The 12,733-nt window shown below is 36.9% G+C and overlaps 1 protein-coding gene across 1 annotated transcript; it reads right to left on the bottom strand.

The window, feature by feature from the left end:
* Positions 1–1,819: 1,819 nt before the first annotated feature.
* Positions 1,820–10,384, bottom strand: LOC131783399 (macrophage mannose receptor 1-like). The gene is made up of 11 exons (XM_059100139.2): positions 10,189–10,384; positions 9,583–9,634; positions 9,189–9,473; positions 8,672–8,919; positions 8,229–8,317; positions 5,187–5,229; positions 4,628–4,810; positions 4,292–4,358; positions 3,848–4,132; positions 3,163–3,422; positions 1,820–2,491 (listed from the first exon to the last, which is right to left on the bottom strand). Exons 1-11 carry the CDS (start codon positions 10,382–10,384, stop codon positions 2,250–2,252), a joined length of 1,950 nt encoding a protein of 649 aa, XP_058956122.2. The 3' UTR covers positions 1,820–2,249.
* Between the last annotated feature and the right edge of the window lie 2,349 nt (positions 10,385–12,733).

The raw sequence follows: 12,733 nt of genomic DNA, 5'->3' as shown, positions 1-12,733 counted from the left end.
CGCGATATTTATGACTGTCACAATAAACACTTCTTACCTTCTTTGTAGACGCATTGCTCCGCCGTACAATGTTCAACTTCCTAAGATTTAAACAAACACGTGTTTATAAATAGTAGCCTCCTTGATAGGAGCAAAACCAAAATTAATTCTTAGGATGAAAAACGATATAATAAACCCTAGAGTAGGTTATTTATACAAAGTTTAGCCGTTGTTTAACAAAACCACGTTCCAAGCTGTTTTCAATTTAGCCGAATCTTTTCTATGAACGTTTATTTTTGTAAAGATTGTCGGAGGGCGTAAGAATATTAGTGAAAATGATAAATTATTATGAAAAGTTGATGTTCGCAATATCTGAATGTAGTAGTATTGACTTCCACCAGGCAAGTAAGTTTGTTCGAGGTACCTTTCCCTGAATGCTAACAATGATTAAAGTATTACCGGTGGTTCATAATAATGACTTCCAGGACTTGAGGTCAAATCTCGTGGGTCAGCAATTTTGCTGGAATTGTTCAGCTCACACGTGACCGATCCATTAGGTAACCTTCTGACGTTCATAGAGAAACACAGAGGAGTGTCCGCACATTGCCAGCCACATGATATTGGATTAGAATCAGTCACAGTTTTAATGACGTGATTCTGTAGAGCAACACCTTCTTCCTTGAAAAATTTAACTGTTCTGCATCGAGCAGCCACCAAAGGCAAATAAAATAAGGCCATTATCAACTGCATCCTATCAAGAGAAGTTCATTGTATCAGTGAAACTGATAGGGGAACTTGCTTGCTCGGAGATAATTTATTAGTGAAGAATAATTTAAAATTATATCTTCTCTAAAGAGAAGTGTACTCAATATCTACGTATTTGCTCATATATCAGCTACACTTTGTTAATTCAGATCAAACTCAGGGTGGTTAGCTTTCATGGAAACCTGTGTAAATAAGCTTTCAAGAATAATGTCCAAAACAAATACAATTGTGCAAACAAATTGACATATAAATTTTTAAAGATCATCATTAAAGTTCGCTGCGTTTCAAACTTATTTTATCTTACAAAAAGTTGATTGCAGCTTGGCTCCTTTGGTTTAAAGAAAGAGGAGTTCCCTTCCTGAAGTTTCATACTTTTTTCGAACTCTTATTCGGAACCTCCTTCAAAATCGAACCGTAATGTCCCCTCAAGACACAACGAAATTAACTCCTGACACTACAGACAAACCCCAGATGGTCTGCATCTCTAGTTTTGTGTGTCTTTTTTGTGAGTGTCTTCTGTTTATGTTTTTTTTTCGGTTTAAGTTTTTTTGTTCCGCTTTTTAATTTCACCCTGAGAGATGTTGCGTTATCTAAACTCAAAGTGCTCATCATATATTTCGCTAAAAGATTTCTAGCTTGTTACGTAAGAATGTTCCAATTTCTTTACCAACAAAGAGGGAAAATGTAAAATACAATATTATGTAACAAAAAAATTATACCTTGTTTAACAGCTAACTGTGCGTTTCTTGAAGAAGTTCAATATCAGGAAGAAACAATCATACGAATTCCCGTCTATAAAAGGATTTTTTTATCGCACTTCTCCTGCTAATGGCAGGTTTATTCAATTCATCTTTAAGGTCAAATATTTATTTTGTGTTATCCTCGATCTTTTAAAACGTTTAAGGTTGTAACCTTGCTCCTTATATGGTCACATTACCTTTCTCCTTATATGGTCACATTACCTTTCTCCTTATATGGTCACATTACCTTTCTCCTTATATGGTCACATTACCATAGCTTTTATTTTGTTTTTAGATCTTAGGTAACAGCAACTTTATTTGTTTCGTTGTAACTCAGCAAGGGTACATTGGTGAAAAAGGTGATAACGCTGTGTTTTTGACAATAAATATCGTTAAACTTTCAAGCAACTTGTTATTGATTGATTGCAATTTTTTCCGTGCACCAAGTAAACTTTTTTTTGTAGGTTTTAGATTTTTCCTCATTCTCTCGCGTTTTATTCCCTCAGATTTTGAATAATGACTATGTACTGTTTGTTTTAAGTGTGCCCTGCTGTGGATATCTTCTTGCTATTATTAATGATAGAGAATCCATCTGCTTGCTTGCTGATTTTTCTCGTGAATCTTTTACAAAGAGTTAAAGAGTTAAAATACAGTCATTTGAGACTAACACAGACTTGGAGTTATCGCAGGCTAAAAATCATCTAGAAGTTTTCATCTGCATTCTCTTTTTCTTCGGGTTTGTAACGATCATGCGCAGTGTGTTTTTCATCCGTAGGCTTTCTTTTCACAGACAAAAGGTAGATGCCTCGCACAGCTGATGTCGTCCCAAGTCCCCTCTCCAAATTTTATCCCCACGCAGTCATGATCTTCATTCATTAAAATATTTCTTGTGTCTGGTTGCTCAGGGGCCCATTTCGTAAATGTAACGTGAGTGCCGTTCGGCCAATCAAAAGTTCCCTCCGTGTCGAGGTCATTAAACCCGATCCAAGCTTCACTGAAAGATGGCTCTGCATAAGAAAAAAATACTTGACTTTCGTTTTGGTGTAGAAATTTGCTTTTCAAGTTTAAACTTTAGTTTATAAAGGTAAATTAGGCCAAAAATCAATTCAAAAAGAAAGTTGGTGTTAGATATTTTTGACATGTCAGGCGTATGTCATCTGAAACCATAATGAGATCAACAAACATGATGAAAACAAGTAACAAGCTTGTGAATAAGCCTCAGGTGAAAGAATTGTTAGTTAAGTCTGACAATTCATTGAAAAATTACATAGCATTGATTAATGAATAGCTCTCTCAACAAAGATGCGCAGTGGGAATGCGGTAGCAATGGAGCCCGAATGCTCTAGAGTTTGACGTCAGTCAATTTCAAAATCAGAAAACTCTGTAAATATTCGTAATATCGATGTAGTATACTCAGCAAATCGACAACTTTCATGCAACGTAATATTTGTTCTTCAACTGTTTGATTATTGACTTTCTCTCCTCTCGTTCGACTCTGACGAAGGGCTAACACTCGAAACGTCAGCTTTTTTACCCTTTACGGTGGCCAATTTACGTTTTCAACTCAGTTGTTAACACTAAATTACCTGCTATACTCTTCCACCGACGCAGTACCACAGTTTCTTTAGAAACTTACGCCCCGAAACGCAAAAAAATTGTTGAGTATGCCTTTAATTACCTATAATTTTGCTTATTATCTGTTCACCAGTAAGAGCGCTACCAATAATCATCAAATCCCTCAAATATCCTTTTAGTGTAGCACCGCTGTTCCTTTTCCTTCCAATATCAAACTCTTTAAATGGGTTGTAATCCTTCGGGGCAGCATCACTAGATACTGACTGGGACGCAATCTTTTGACCGTTCAGAAATAAATAGGCCATGTGTTTATCTCGGTCCCAGACTGCTGCTGCATGAAACCACTCGCCATGTGGAAGAGACCTGGGTATAAATGGACCGACTTGTTATTCTTTCTAAACTCAGTGTCCCGCTTGCAAGTAATGCTGATCATTTTGATTTGACTTTATTGTCTGGTCCGAAAAGAGAAACTTCATCAGCTCATTCTCCTGAAGCGATTATTGGAGAAGGTAATTGAGGCTCATATGGCTGACCACTGAGTTATTTTTGGGTGAAACCCATAAAGAATGACCTAAGCAATGAGTGGAAGTTTAATGCCTTCACCTTAATTAATTTTGAAAGAGATTCAAAAGTGCTTCAGGCGTGATAAGAGAAAGGACTGTCTAAAGATGCGAAAAACATCAACAGGACAAAACAACTAGTATATCAGGTCGGAGTAACAAAAAAAAAACATACTTTTCTTAGTTTATATGCTGAAACATAATTGAAATATGAAAAAAAAATCTTACCCCCAAGCCAATGAAATTATGTCTTTCTCATTTGTTTTGTTCTTCACTACGAAACGAAGATTGGAAATTGAGTTTATACCAAACAAAAAGTGTCTCTGATTTTTCCACAAGGAAATAATAACTGATGTATGGTTAACAGAAGATTTTAGTTTTGCCCAGCTGGCGATGGTGAAACTTTTGTTCCCGAAGTCCACTGCGGCGGTTGTTGCGTACGATGAGGTAGTCCCGTTAAGGTGCAACGTCTTTACACCATCTTCTTCCGTGTATTCCGCATCATTCGCGAGTCTGTTCAAAATATAAACACATTTGTTCTGTTGTAAATGAGACATTTTTGGCTGTGTCGAAAATATTCTGTGTTATTTTGCACTTGAGTTCCTTCAAAACGAGTATAATTTACTTTTCACTCTTTGTATATTGACCCTCGTTATGAGCAATTTCACTCACCCTACATCGGAGTCGCTTCCGTCTAATTTCCAGTGTTTGATGACATTGACTAATTGTTTGTTCTCACCTTAAAAATCAAGATTCTTATTAGTATTATTCTTATACTTTTATTCTTATACTATGATTCTTATTACGATTAGTATTTCCGATGCTCTACCATTGAGCTGTAGAGGAATCGTGGTAGGCTAGGCCGCTTAGCCAGGTACCGTCATGACAATTTTTCGTTTCTCCAGATACACAAGAAACCTCATTATCAATCATTTAACTTCTTTGACGATCATTCTTCTAAAGAGTGGTATTCATATTTTTTAAAGTGACTTTTTAATATCTGCCAACCTGTTTCATCGATTTTGACACGGTCAAGCAAATGACTGATAAACTCATTCTCGTTTTCGTGAGTGATTGACACAAGTTCTCCATCAATCGAATGACAGAACTGCCGGGCTTCTTTCCAAGTCTTTCTCTCAGAGAAACTTTTCAGGAGCTTGGAACCAAATCTAAACCAGCCATCTTGAAAAACTAAATCAGAAAACAAAATCAAAATTTCGAATTTTTCAATTGATGCGTCAAGCGCATTATGAAGTCAACGATTTTCATGTCATGTGATATGTCAGCAAGCATAACCTCTTTTCTTTAAACTTGCGATACTCAGGAACATATTAATCGAAGGGCAAGGTGCATTAGTTTTTGCTTGTTGTGCTCTGTAATCGGGCTTTTCCCTTTATCAATAATGGCGACTCGACTCGTGTCTTCCCGTGCTTAGAGTTGTCCTCCTGTGCCTCTGAACATTGAATAGAAAAGCACTTTATTGTGCACTGCTATAGCAAAGGCAAAGAAAGGTAGCCCTTTTTACCAAGGCCCTTTGCAATGCGATGGTAAATGACAACAGACTTACCATCTTTGTAGATACACTGCTTTGTTGTGCAATGCTCAACTTTCTAAAATTTGAGAGTAAAAAATAGATATTCCAATGATTACTGAGAAAGATCGAATATCCTTGATTTGACAACCAGAGCAATCAGTATTTTTTTCATGGGTTTCTGCGAACGTATCAATATTTTCTGATCTGAGATTGTGTTAATTTGTAGAAAGAATTTACAAACTGGTCGGTGCCATCAGTGAAATGGTGACAGCCACTTACCACAAGTTGCTGGTAACGAGTTTCATGACTGAATAGGAAATCCTGTGGGTCAGCCGTTTTGCTCGAATTGTTCAGTTCGCACGTGACCCAACCAGTCGGGAGTGATCTGACATTCAGAGAAAAACATAGTGGAGTGTCCACGCATTGCCACACACATGTTATCGGTTGCATGGCGGTCACGGTTTTTATCACGTGATTCTTGAGGGCATGACCTTCCTCTTTCACAAACTTGGTCGTTTGACAACCAGCAACGCAAGGTAAAAAAATTATAGCAAACCACTTCATGCTGAAAATGTTGAAAAACAGGGAATCAGTAAAGTTTTGGAGTATAAGCGTCATCATCATCAATTCGCTATAACGTGGGAAGGGTTAGGGTTACGGTTAGTAGGAAGGGAAAAAGCTACATTAAGGGAAGAGATGGCGAAGAGCAACAAATGAAGAAGGAACGATGAAAGAATGGAAAGAAATTTGTCAAGAAATTTATAATTTATATTTGACTCCTTCCTTTTAAGAAAACAGATGGTCGCTCCTTTCAATTTCTTTTATTTCCAACTCTCAATCAGTTCGTGTTCTCAAGACACAGCGACAGCAGCAAAACTTACGAAATGAATATAAACGCGATCTTCGAAGTAATGAACACCACTTAAGCAATAGTGAAAATAAGGCCCGAGAAAAATTCAGGCCTGTACGGAGTTTAAATCATAACCTCTGCAATATCGGTGCAGCGATCTACCAACTGAGCTAATAAGCCAAGTGGGAGCTGGTCATTACGTTGCCTCCAAGTAAACCCGTGTATTCATAACTTCATTTTCATATATTTAAAGTCATAAAAACATTTACATTGAAGAAAAATCTTAACGTGTAAACATCATTCATCATCATTTTCATATATTTAAAGTCATGAAAACATTTACATTGAAGGAAAATCTTAACCTGTAAACATCATTCATCATCATTTTCATATATTTAAAGTCATGAAAACATTTACATTGAAGAAAAATCTTAACGTGGGGGAAAATTACACATAATTTTACTCTAAACCTTTTTGGTGCGTTTTTTGTTTATTTAAATTACACTGCGAGAATTCGTAGATTTTATAAGTATATTCTTAGCTTGATTTGCTAAAGGATGTTCTTTACATCAAAGAAAGAACAATTAAAACACAGCAACACATAACAGGTATTTCCTACCTTTTTCCGAAGCCGTCCGTATTTTTTACTTGCAAAACTCCGATTAAAAAAAGCAGTTAAAACAATTTTTGTCTAGAAACTTACTTCTCTTTAATCGAAGCTCCTTTCCAGTTCATGACATGTTATGTTTGTTTGATAAAGTCATAACAGGTGTTTGTTTTTCTCTATTTTTACAATGATGTTTAAGGTTGTGACGTGCTTCCATATTTGGACACGCAGCCTACGCTATTAATTTGTTCTTAAATCTAATCAGTTACAGAAAGCTCACAGGCTCGTTGTTTTAAATATGGGGATATAAACAAAAAAGATTAATAGAAGCTGACGCTGTTTTATACAATAGACATCATATAGTTTTGCTGCAATTTAAAATTAAGCAATAACATCATGGGAACAACTCAAGCTGACAAACTTCATTCATGTCACTCATTTTAATTTTTTAGTTTTTTTTATTTTGCGCTTCAAAAAAGCGGATCACAAAAGATCCTAATATGATTGTTAGTGGCTGATGAAACTCAGGCCTGTGTCACGAAATAAGAAGTCCTGTATAAGTGTTTGGCTTCAACTTCAATCCGCGTAGTGATAGCAGTAAGTGATATTAAATATCTCCCCATTTACTTGCGCCTCTTTTCCTAAAATTGTAGTAGATATTAAAGGCCTCGATACTCAATTCTGTTTGTTTTCTTCCATACGACCGTGTCATCTATCATAATATTATTCTTTATCCAAGTGTCCTGCTGTAGATAATTATTTTAAAATAAGAAAAGGAAAAAGTTGCACCTGTTTACTTGACAATAAACTGAAATTGTTGAAAGAAGTTACATGAAGATCTAACCTAAGAATCAAAGGTTAACAATTGATGGGGGACATTCCCTTGAGACGAATTAGAGAGCCCGCTCAGTTGGTTTAAAAAATGTTATCCCTTTAACTCCCATCAATGACCGAGACAGAATTTCTCTTCACAATATCCTTAAAATATCAAGTTCACAAGCGATGAAGATAACGAAAAATATCAAGGAGGGGATTATTAGTTGATTCAGTGCCAAATTATCCGAACTAACATCGTAAGAATTGTATGGCAGACAGTAGAAAGAATCACTGATGTGATCTCGGGAGCGAAAGGGTTATGCAGCCGCTCTCTTTTATCATATTAGCGGAGAACACTTATTATCTATCACCTAAAAAGGCAGGAGGGGGGGGGGTTGGAAGATTTTTTAAGGGTACCACACGGTTTTCAGGGGGGAGCGGCGGGGGAAACAGTCCTCTCCTTCAGAGTATAAAGGGAGTAGTATAAAAAAATCGATTGTCAATTAACTGCGTGGGTGGGATTATGAGTGGGATCATAAGAATATTAGAGAGCCTAGGGGGAGGGGGTGGGGGGGTTGGGTAAATAATATCTTGTCACAACCAGAATCCTCCAGCCCCCCAGGCAGTAAATAATGACCTGTCCGTAAAGAAGAACACTTTAAGGTTTCTTTTCGCAGAGAAAAGGAAGGCGTTTTCCACAGCTTTCATCATCCCAAGTCCCGTCATTAACTTTCATTTGAACACAGTTCTGGTATTCATGAGCGTTGTCTGGCTGGCCCTCACTCCACCTCTCGTAAGTCACCTGACTGCCATTTGGCCGATGAAAAAGATCCTCTGTGGTTATGTCATTAAGACCTGTCCAAACTCCATACATAGCTTCGTTATTTGAATCTGGAGACATCAAATTTAATTTCAAAATAATGTTACTGAGGAAAATCTGAACCTCTTTACAACCGTAATGGTTTTATAGGCTGACGTTACCAACGTCTGCCCTTCGTAAGAGAACCCAACAAGAGTCAACTGATAACAAGTTAAGGTTAATATTGGGTTAGGGGAGAGGTAGGTTGCTAAGATACTGACATTGTTCCGCACAAACCGTACCTTTTTAAAACAAGATAATTTGTGGGGACAGCGTACTTTTATCGTATAAACGTATCGTGACCACTCCTGAAACTTTAACACACCGAGGTGTTCCCAGACTTGAGTTATTACTGGAATTGGTGAAGTTAAAAAATGTTGCTTTACCTGTCATGTTACTTATTTCTTCACTAGTGAGTGCAGCACCAACAATCATCAGATTTTTCAGATATCCTCTCGTTGTGTCATTACTGTCCCTCTTCAGTCCAATGTCACAAGTTGTGGCGGGGAAATTTTTGGGGATAGTGTTGCTCTTGTCACTTCCTATTTCCTGACCGTTAAGGTATAAGTAAGTCTTCCTTTCATCTCTGTTCCAGACCGCTGCGGCGTGGAACCATTCGTCAATTTTTGGAGTTCTGTAAAAGAATGGTGTGGATAAAGTAATAGGAGGTAAAGAGCGCTTCAACTTTATTATGATTTTTATTAAAGTGGCAGTTCTCTCTATATAGTTTAACTCAATTATATAACCTTCTATGCAATATCAACTTTTTGTTTGTTAATTTTTAACAGCTACTGGATATTTTGGTAAGTGTTTGATAAATACAGACAATCAAAGCATCGTTATTCTTGGTATGTGCTGAGATTGGCAGACTATCCAAAGCAAAAAAAACAAAGTTCCCCTTACCCCGCACGAAATTTTAAAACGCGCTGTTTTATTTTGTGATTATATAACTGAAACTGGAGTCCGTTATCTATGTAGGCGGAGAAGCGCAGAAAGTAAGGATCTGACCAGTATCCAAATATAGTCGATGGATCTTTAACAGGGGATTGTAATTTGACCCAACTGGCCAAAGTGAAACTGTCCGTTACAAAATTAACGGCTGGAGTTGTAGCGTAAGCGCACAATCCATCGAGGTACAATGCTTTCTCATTATTGATATCTTCTTCATATCTCGCTCCATTAAACAGGCTGTTGAAAGAAAAAAAAGCAGGAAATGTTCAAATGGGTGTGGTTTCCATTTAACCAACCCTATCAGGAGTATTTTGAAACATGGTATAAGGATTATGAGTCAGCTTACCTTATGTCAACGTCACTGCCATCTAAAAGCCAGCGGCTGATCACGTTTTTACCTTAGAAAGAAAATAAATGTCGCTCAATTATTAACGATAGGTGGATGTTAGTTGTTTTTCTTCATGATTCAGGTTGGAACGTTTTGGCATCTGTTTTCATACATGCATCGTTCCCAAATGGAAAAGTAATTCAGGTCTGTTTTCCCATGCTACTCAATGCAAATTGTGGTACGAATAAAGATTTTCTGAGACGGACGTCATACGGAAAACAACTCAAATGACGATGACATCATTTGACCCTCTCTCTTCTGCTTGTTGCCCCTTACACCCTAACATCAGTATGCTTAGTCTCCATACTCTGCTCTATATATTTCCCAAGGTGCTGACAAGGAGAATTTGTTTAACAATCAAGAGCTTCTTAAGTTGGCGATCATTTCTGTTATTCTCGTGAGCTTTAATGTTTGATTCAGGGGTGTTATTGTGAGGAGAAATTAGATACTAGTCACTCTTAGGGAGTTAAAGGACGAATAGATCTGAATCGAACTGAGTCGATGAAAAAATTAATAAGTATTGGTTAGTATCATTGTATTGTATGTAAACTCAAGCAAGCATGCCTGCTGAAATTGGTTTGATCTGGTTGAGTAAATGGAAAATGAATGAATTTTCATTTTCCTGATCGATCGACGCAAGTTCTCCTCCAATCGAATGGCAAAACTGGCGGGCTTGTCCCCAGGTCTTCCTCTCGTGAAACAATTTGAGGAGCTTGGAACCGAGTCTATACCAACCATCTGGGAGAGCTGTGGCAATCATGAAATAAATAGCGCTACAGTTTAGACTTTATATTTATTTTCACGAATCTGCCTAAACCATGTTCTAAAATTTGGAAATTTTAGTCGAACTGAATACATAACGATGGCTGGGGAAGAATACTTAAGTATAGCTAATTAGGTCATTTACAAGTGAGCATCGATTCAGATACGTCTTTAGGTGTGTACTTAAGATTTTGGCGGTTACATTACATTTGGTGGCATCATGAGCTCACTTAAAAGCAGTTAAAAAATGGGAAAGAAATCGTTGAAAAAAGTTATCACAGCAAAATGTTACAAGATATTTAGAAAAAAATAATCGCGATATTTATGACTGTCACTATAAACACATCTTACCTTCTTTACAGACGCATTGCTCCGCCGTACAATGTTCAACTTCCTAAGATTTAAACAAACACGTGTTTGTAAATAGTAGCCTCCTTGATAGAAGCAAAACCAAAATTAATTCTTAGGATGAAAAACGATATAATAAACCCTAGAGTAGGTTATTTATACAAAGTTTAGCCGTTGTTTAACAAAACCACGTTCCAAGCTGTTTTCAATTTAGCCGAACCTTTTCTATGAACGTTTATTTTTATAAAGATTGTCGGAGGGCCGGAAGCTATGAGTGGAAGGACCTCTATTTAATCGAACAACTTTCTTATAGAGAATTCTTGGGGCTCACTGCTTGCATAAAAACCGCAGCCTGGGTCAGACCCAGCAGAGTACAAAGAGGGTGACTATCGTAATCTGACTGCCAATTTACCAATGAGGAGTTCGGATGGGGGGGGGGGGAAGGGGGAGGGGGAGGGATGCGTAAGAATATTAGTGAAAATGATAAATTATAATAATTATTATGAAAAGTTGATGTTCGCAATATCTGAATGTAGTAGTATTGTCTTCCACCAGGCAAGTAAGTTTATTCGAGGTATCTTTCCCTGAATGCTAACAATGATAAAAGTATTACCGGTAGTTCATAATAATGACTTCCAGGACTTGAGGTCAAATCTCGTGGGTCAGCAATTTTGCTGGAATTGTTCAGCTCACACGTGACCGATCCCTTAGGTAACCTTCTGACGTTCATAGAGAAACACAGAGGAGTGTCCGCACATTGCCAGCCACATGATATTGGATTAGAATCAGTCACAGTTTCAATGACGTGATTCTGTAGAGCAACACCTTCTTCCTTGAAAAATTTAACTGTTCTACATCGAGCAGCCACGAAAGGCAAATAAAATAAGGCCATTATCAACTGCATCCTATGAAGAGAAGTTAATTGTGTCAGTGAAACTGATAGGGGCACTTGCGTGCTCGGAGATAATTTATAAGTGAAGTATAATTTAAAATTAAATCTTCTCTAAAGAGAAGTGCACTCAATATCTACGTATTTGCTCATATATCAGCTACACTTTGCTAGTTCAGATTAAACTCAGGGTGGCTAGCTTTCATGGAAACCTGTGTAAATAAACTTTCAAGAATAATGTCCAAAAAAAATACAATTGTGCAAACAAATTGACATATAAATTTTTAAAGATCATCATTAAAGTTCGCTGCGTTTCAAACTTATTTTATCTTACAAAAAGTTGATTGCAGCTTGGCTCCTTTGGTTTAAAGAAAGAGGAGTTCCCTTCCTGAAGTTTCATACTTTTTTCGAACTCTTATTCGGAACCTCCTTCAAAATCGAACCGTAATGTCCCCTCAAGACACAACGAAATTAACTCCTGACACTACAGACAAACCCCAGATGGTCTGCATCTCTAGTTTTGTGTGTCTTTTTTGTGAGTGTCTTCTGTTTATGTTTTTTTTTCGGTTTAAGTTTTTTTGTTCCGCTTTTTAATTTCACCCTGAGAGATGTTGCGTTATCTAAACTCAAAGTGCTCATCATATATTTCGCTAAAAGATTTCTAGCTTGTTACGTAAGAATGTTCCAATTTCTTTAACAACAAAGAAGGAAAATGTAAAATACAATATTATGTAACAAAAAAATTATACCTTGTTTAACAGCTAACCGTGCGTTTCTTGAAGAAGTTCAATATCAGGAAAAAACAATCATACGAATTCCCGTCTATAAATGGATTTTTTTATCGCACTTCTCCTGCTAATGGCAGGTTTATTCAATTCATCTTTAAGGTCAAATATTTATTTTGTGTTATCCTCGATCTTTAAAAACGTTTAAGGTTGTAACCTTTCTCCTTATATGGTCACATTACCTTTCTCCTTATATGGTCACATTACCTTTCTCCTTATATGGTCACATTACCATCGCTTTTATTTTGTTTTTAGATCTTAGGTAACAGCAACTTTATTTGTTTCGTTGTAACTCAGCAAGGGTACATCGGTGAAAAAGGTGATA

The sequence above is a fragment of the Pocillopora verrucosa genome, chromosome 12, assembly GCF_036669915.1.
Source record: "Pocillopora verrucosa isolate sample1 chromosome 12, ASM3666991v2, whole genome shotgun sequence".
Classification (NCBI taxonomy): domain Eukaryota; kingdom Metazoa; phylum Cnidaria; class Anthozoa; order Scleractinia; family Pocilloporidae; genus Pocillopora; species Pocillopora verrucosa.
Note: the sequence above shows the minus strand (reverse complement) of the source record. Positions and strands in the feature narration are given on the sequence as shown.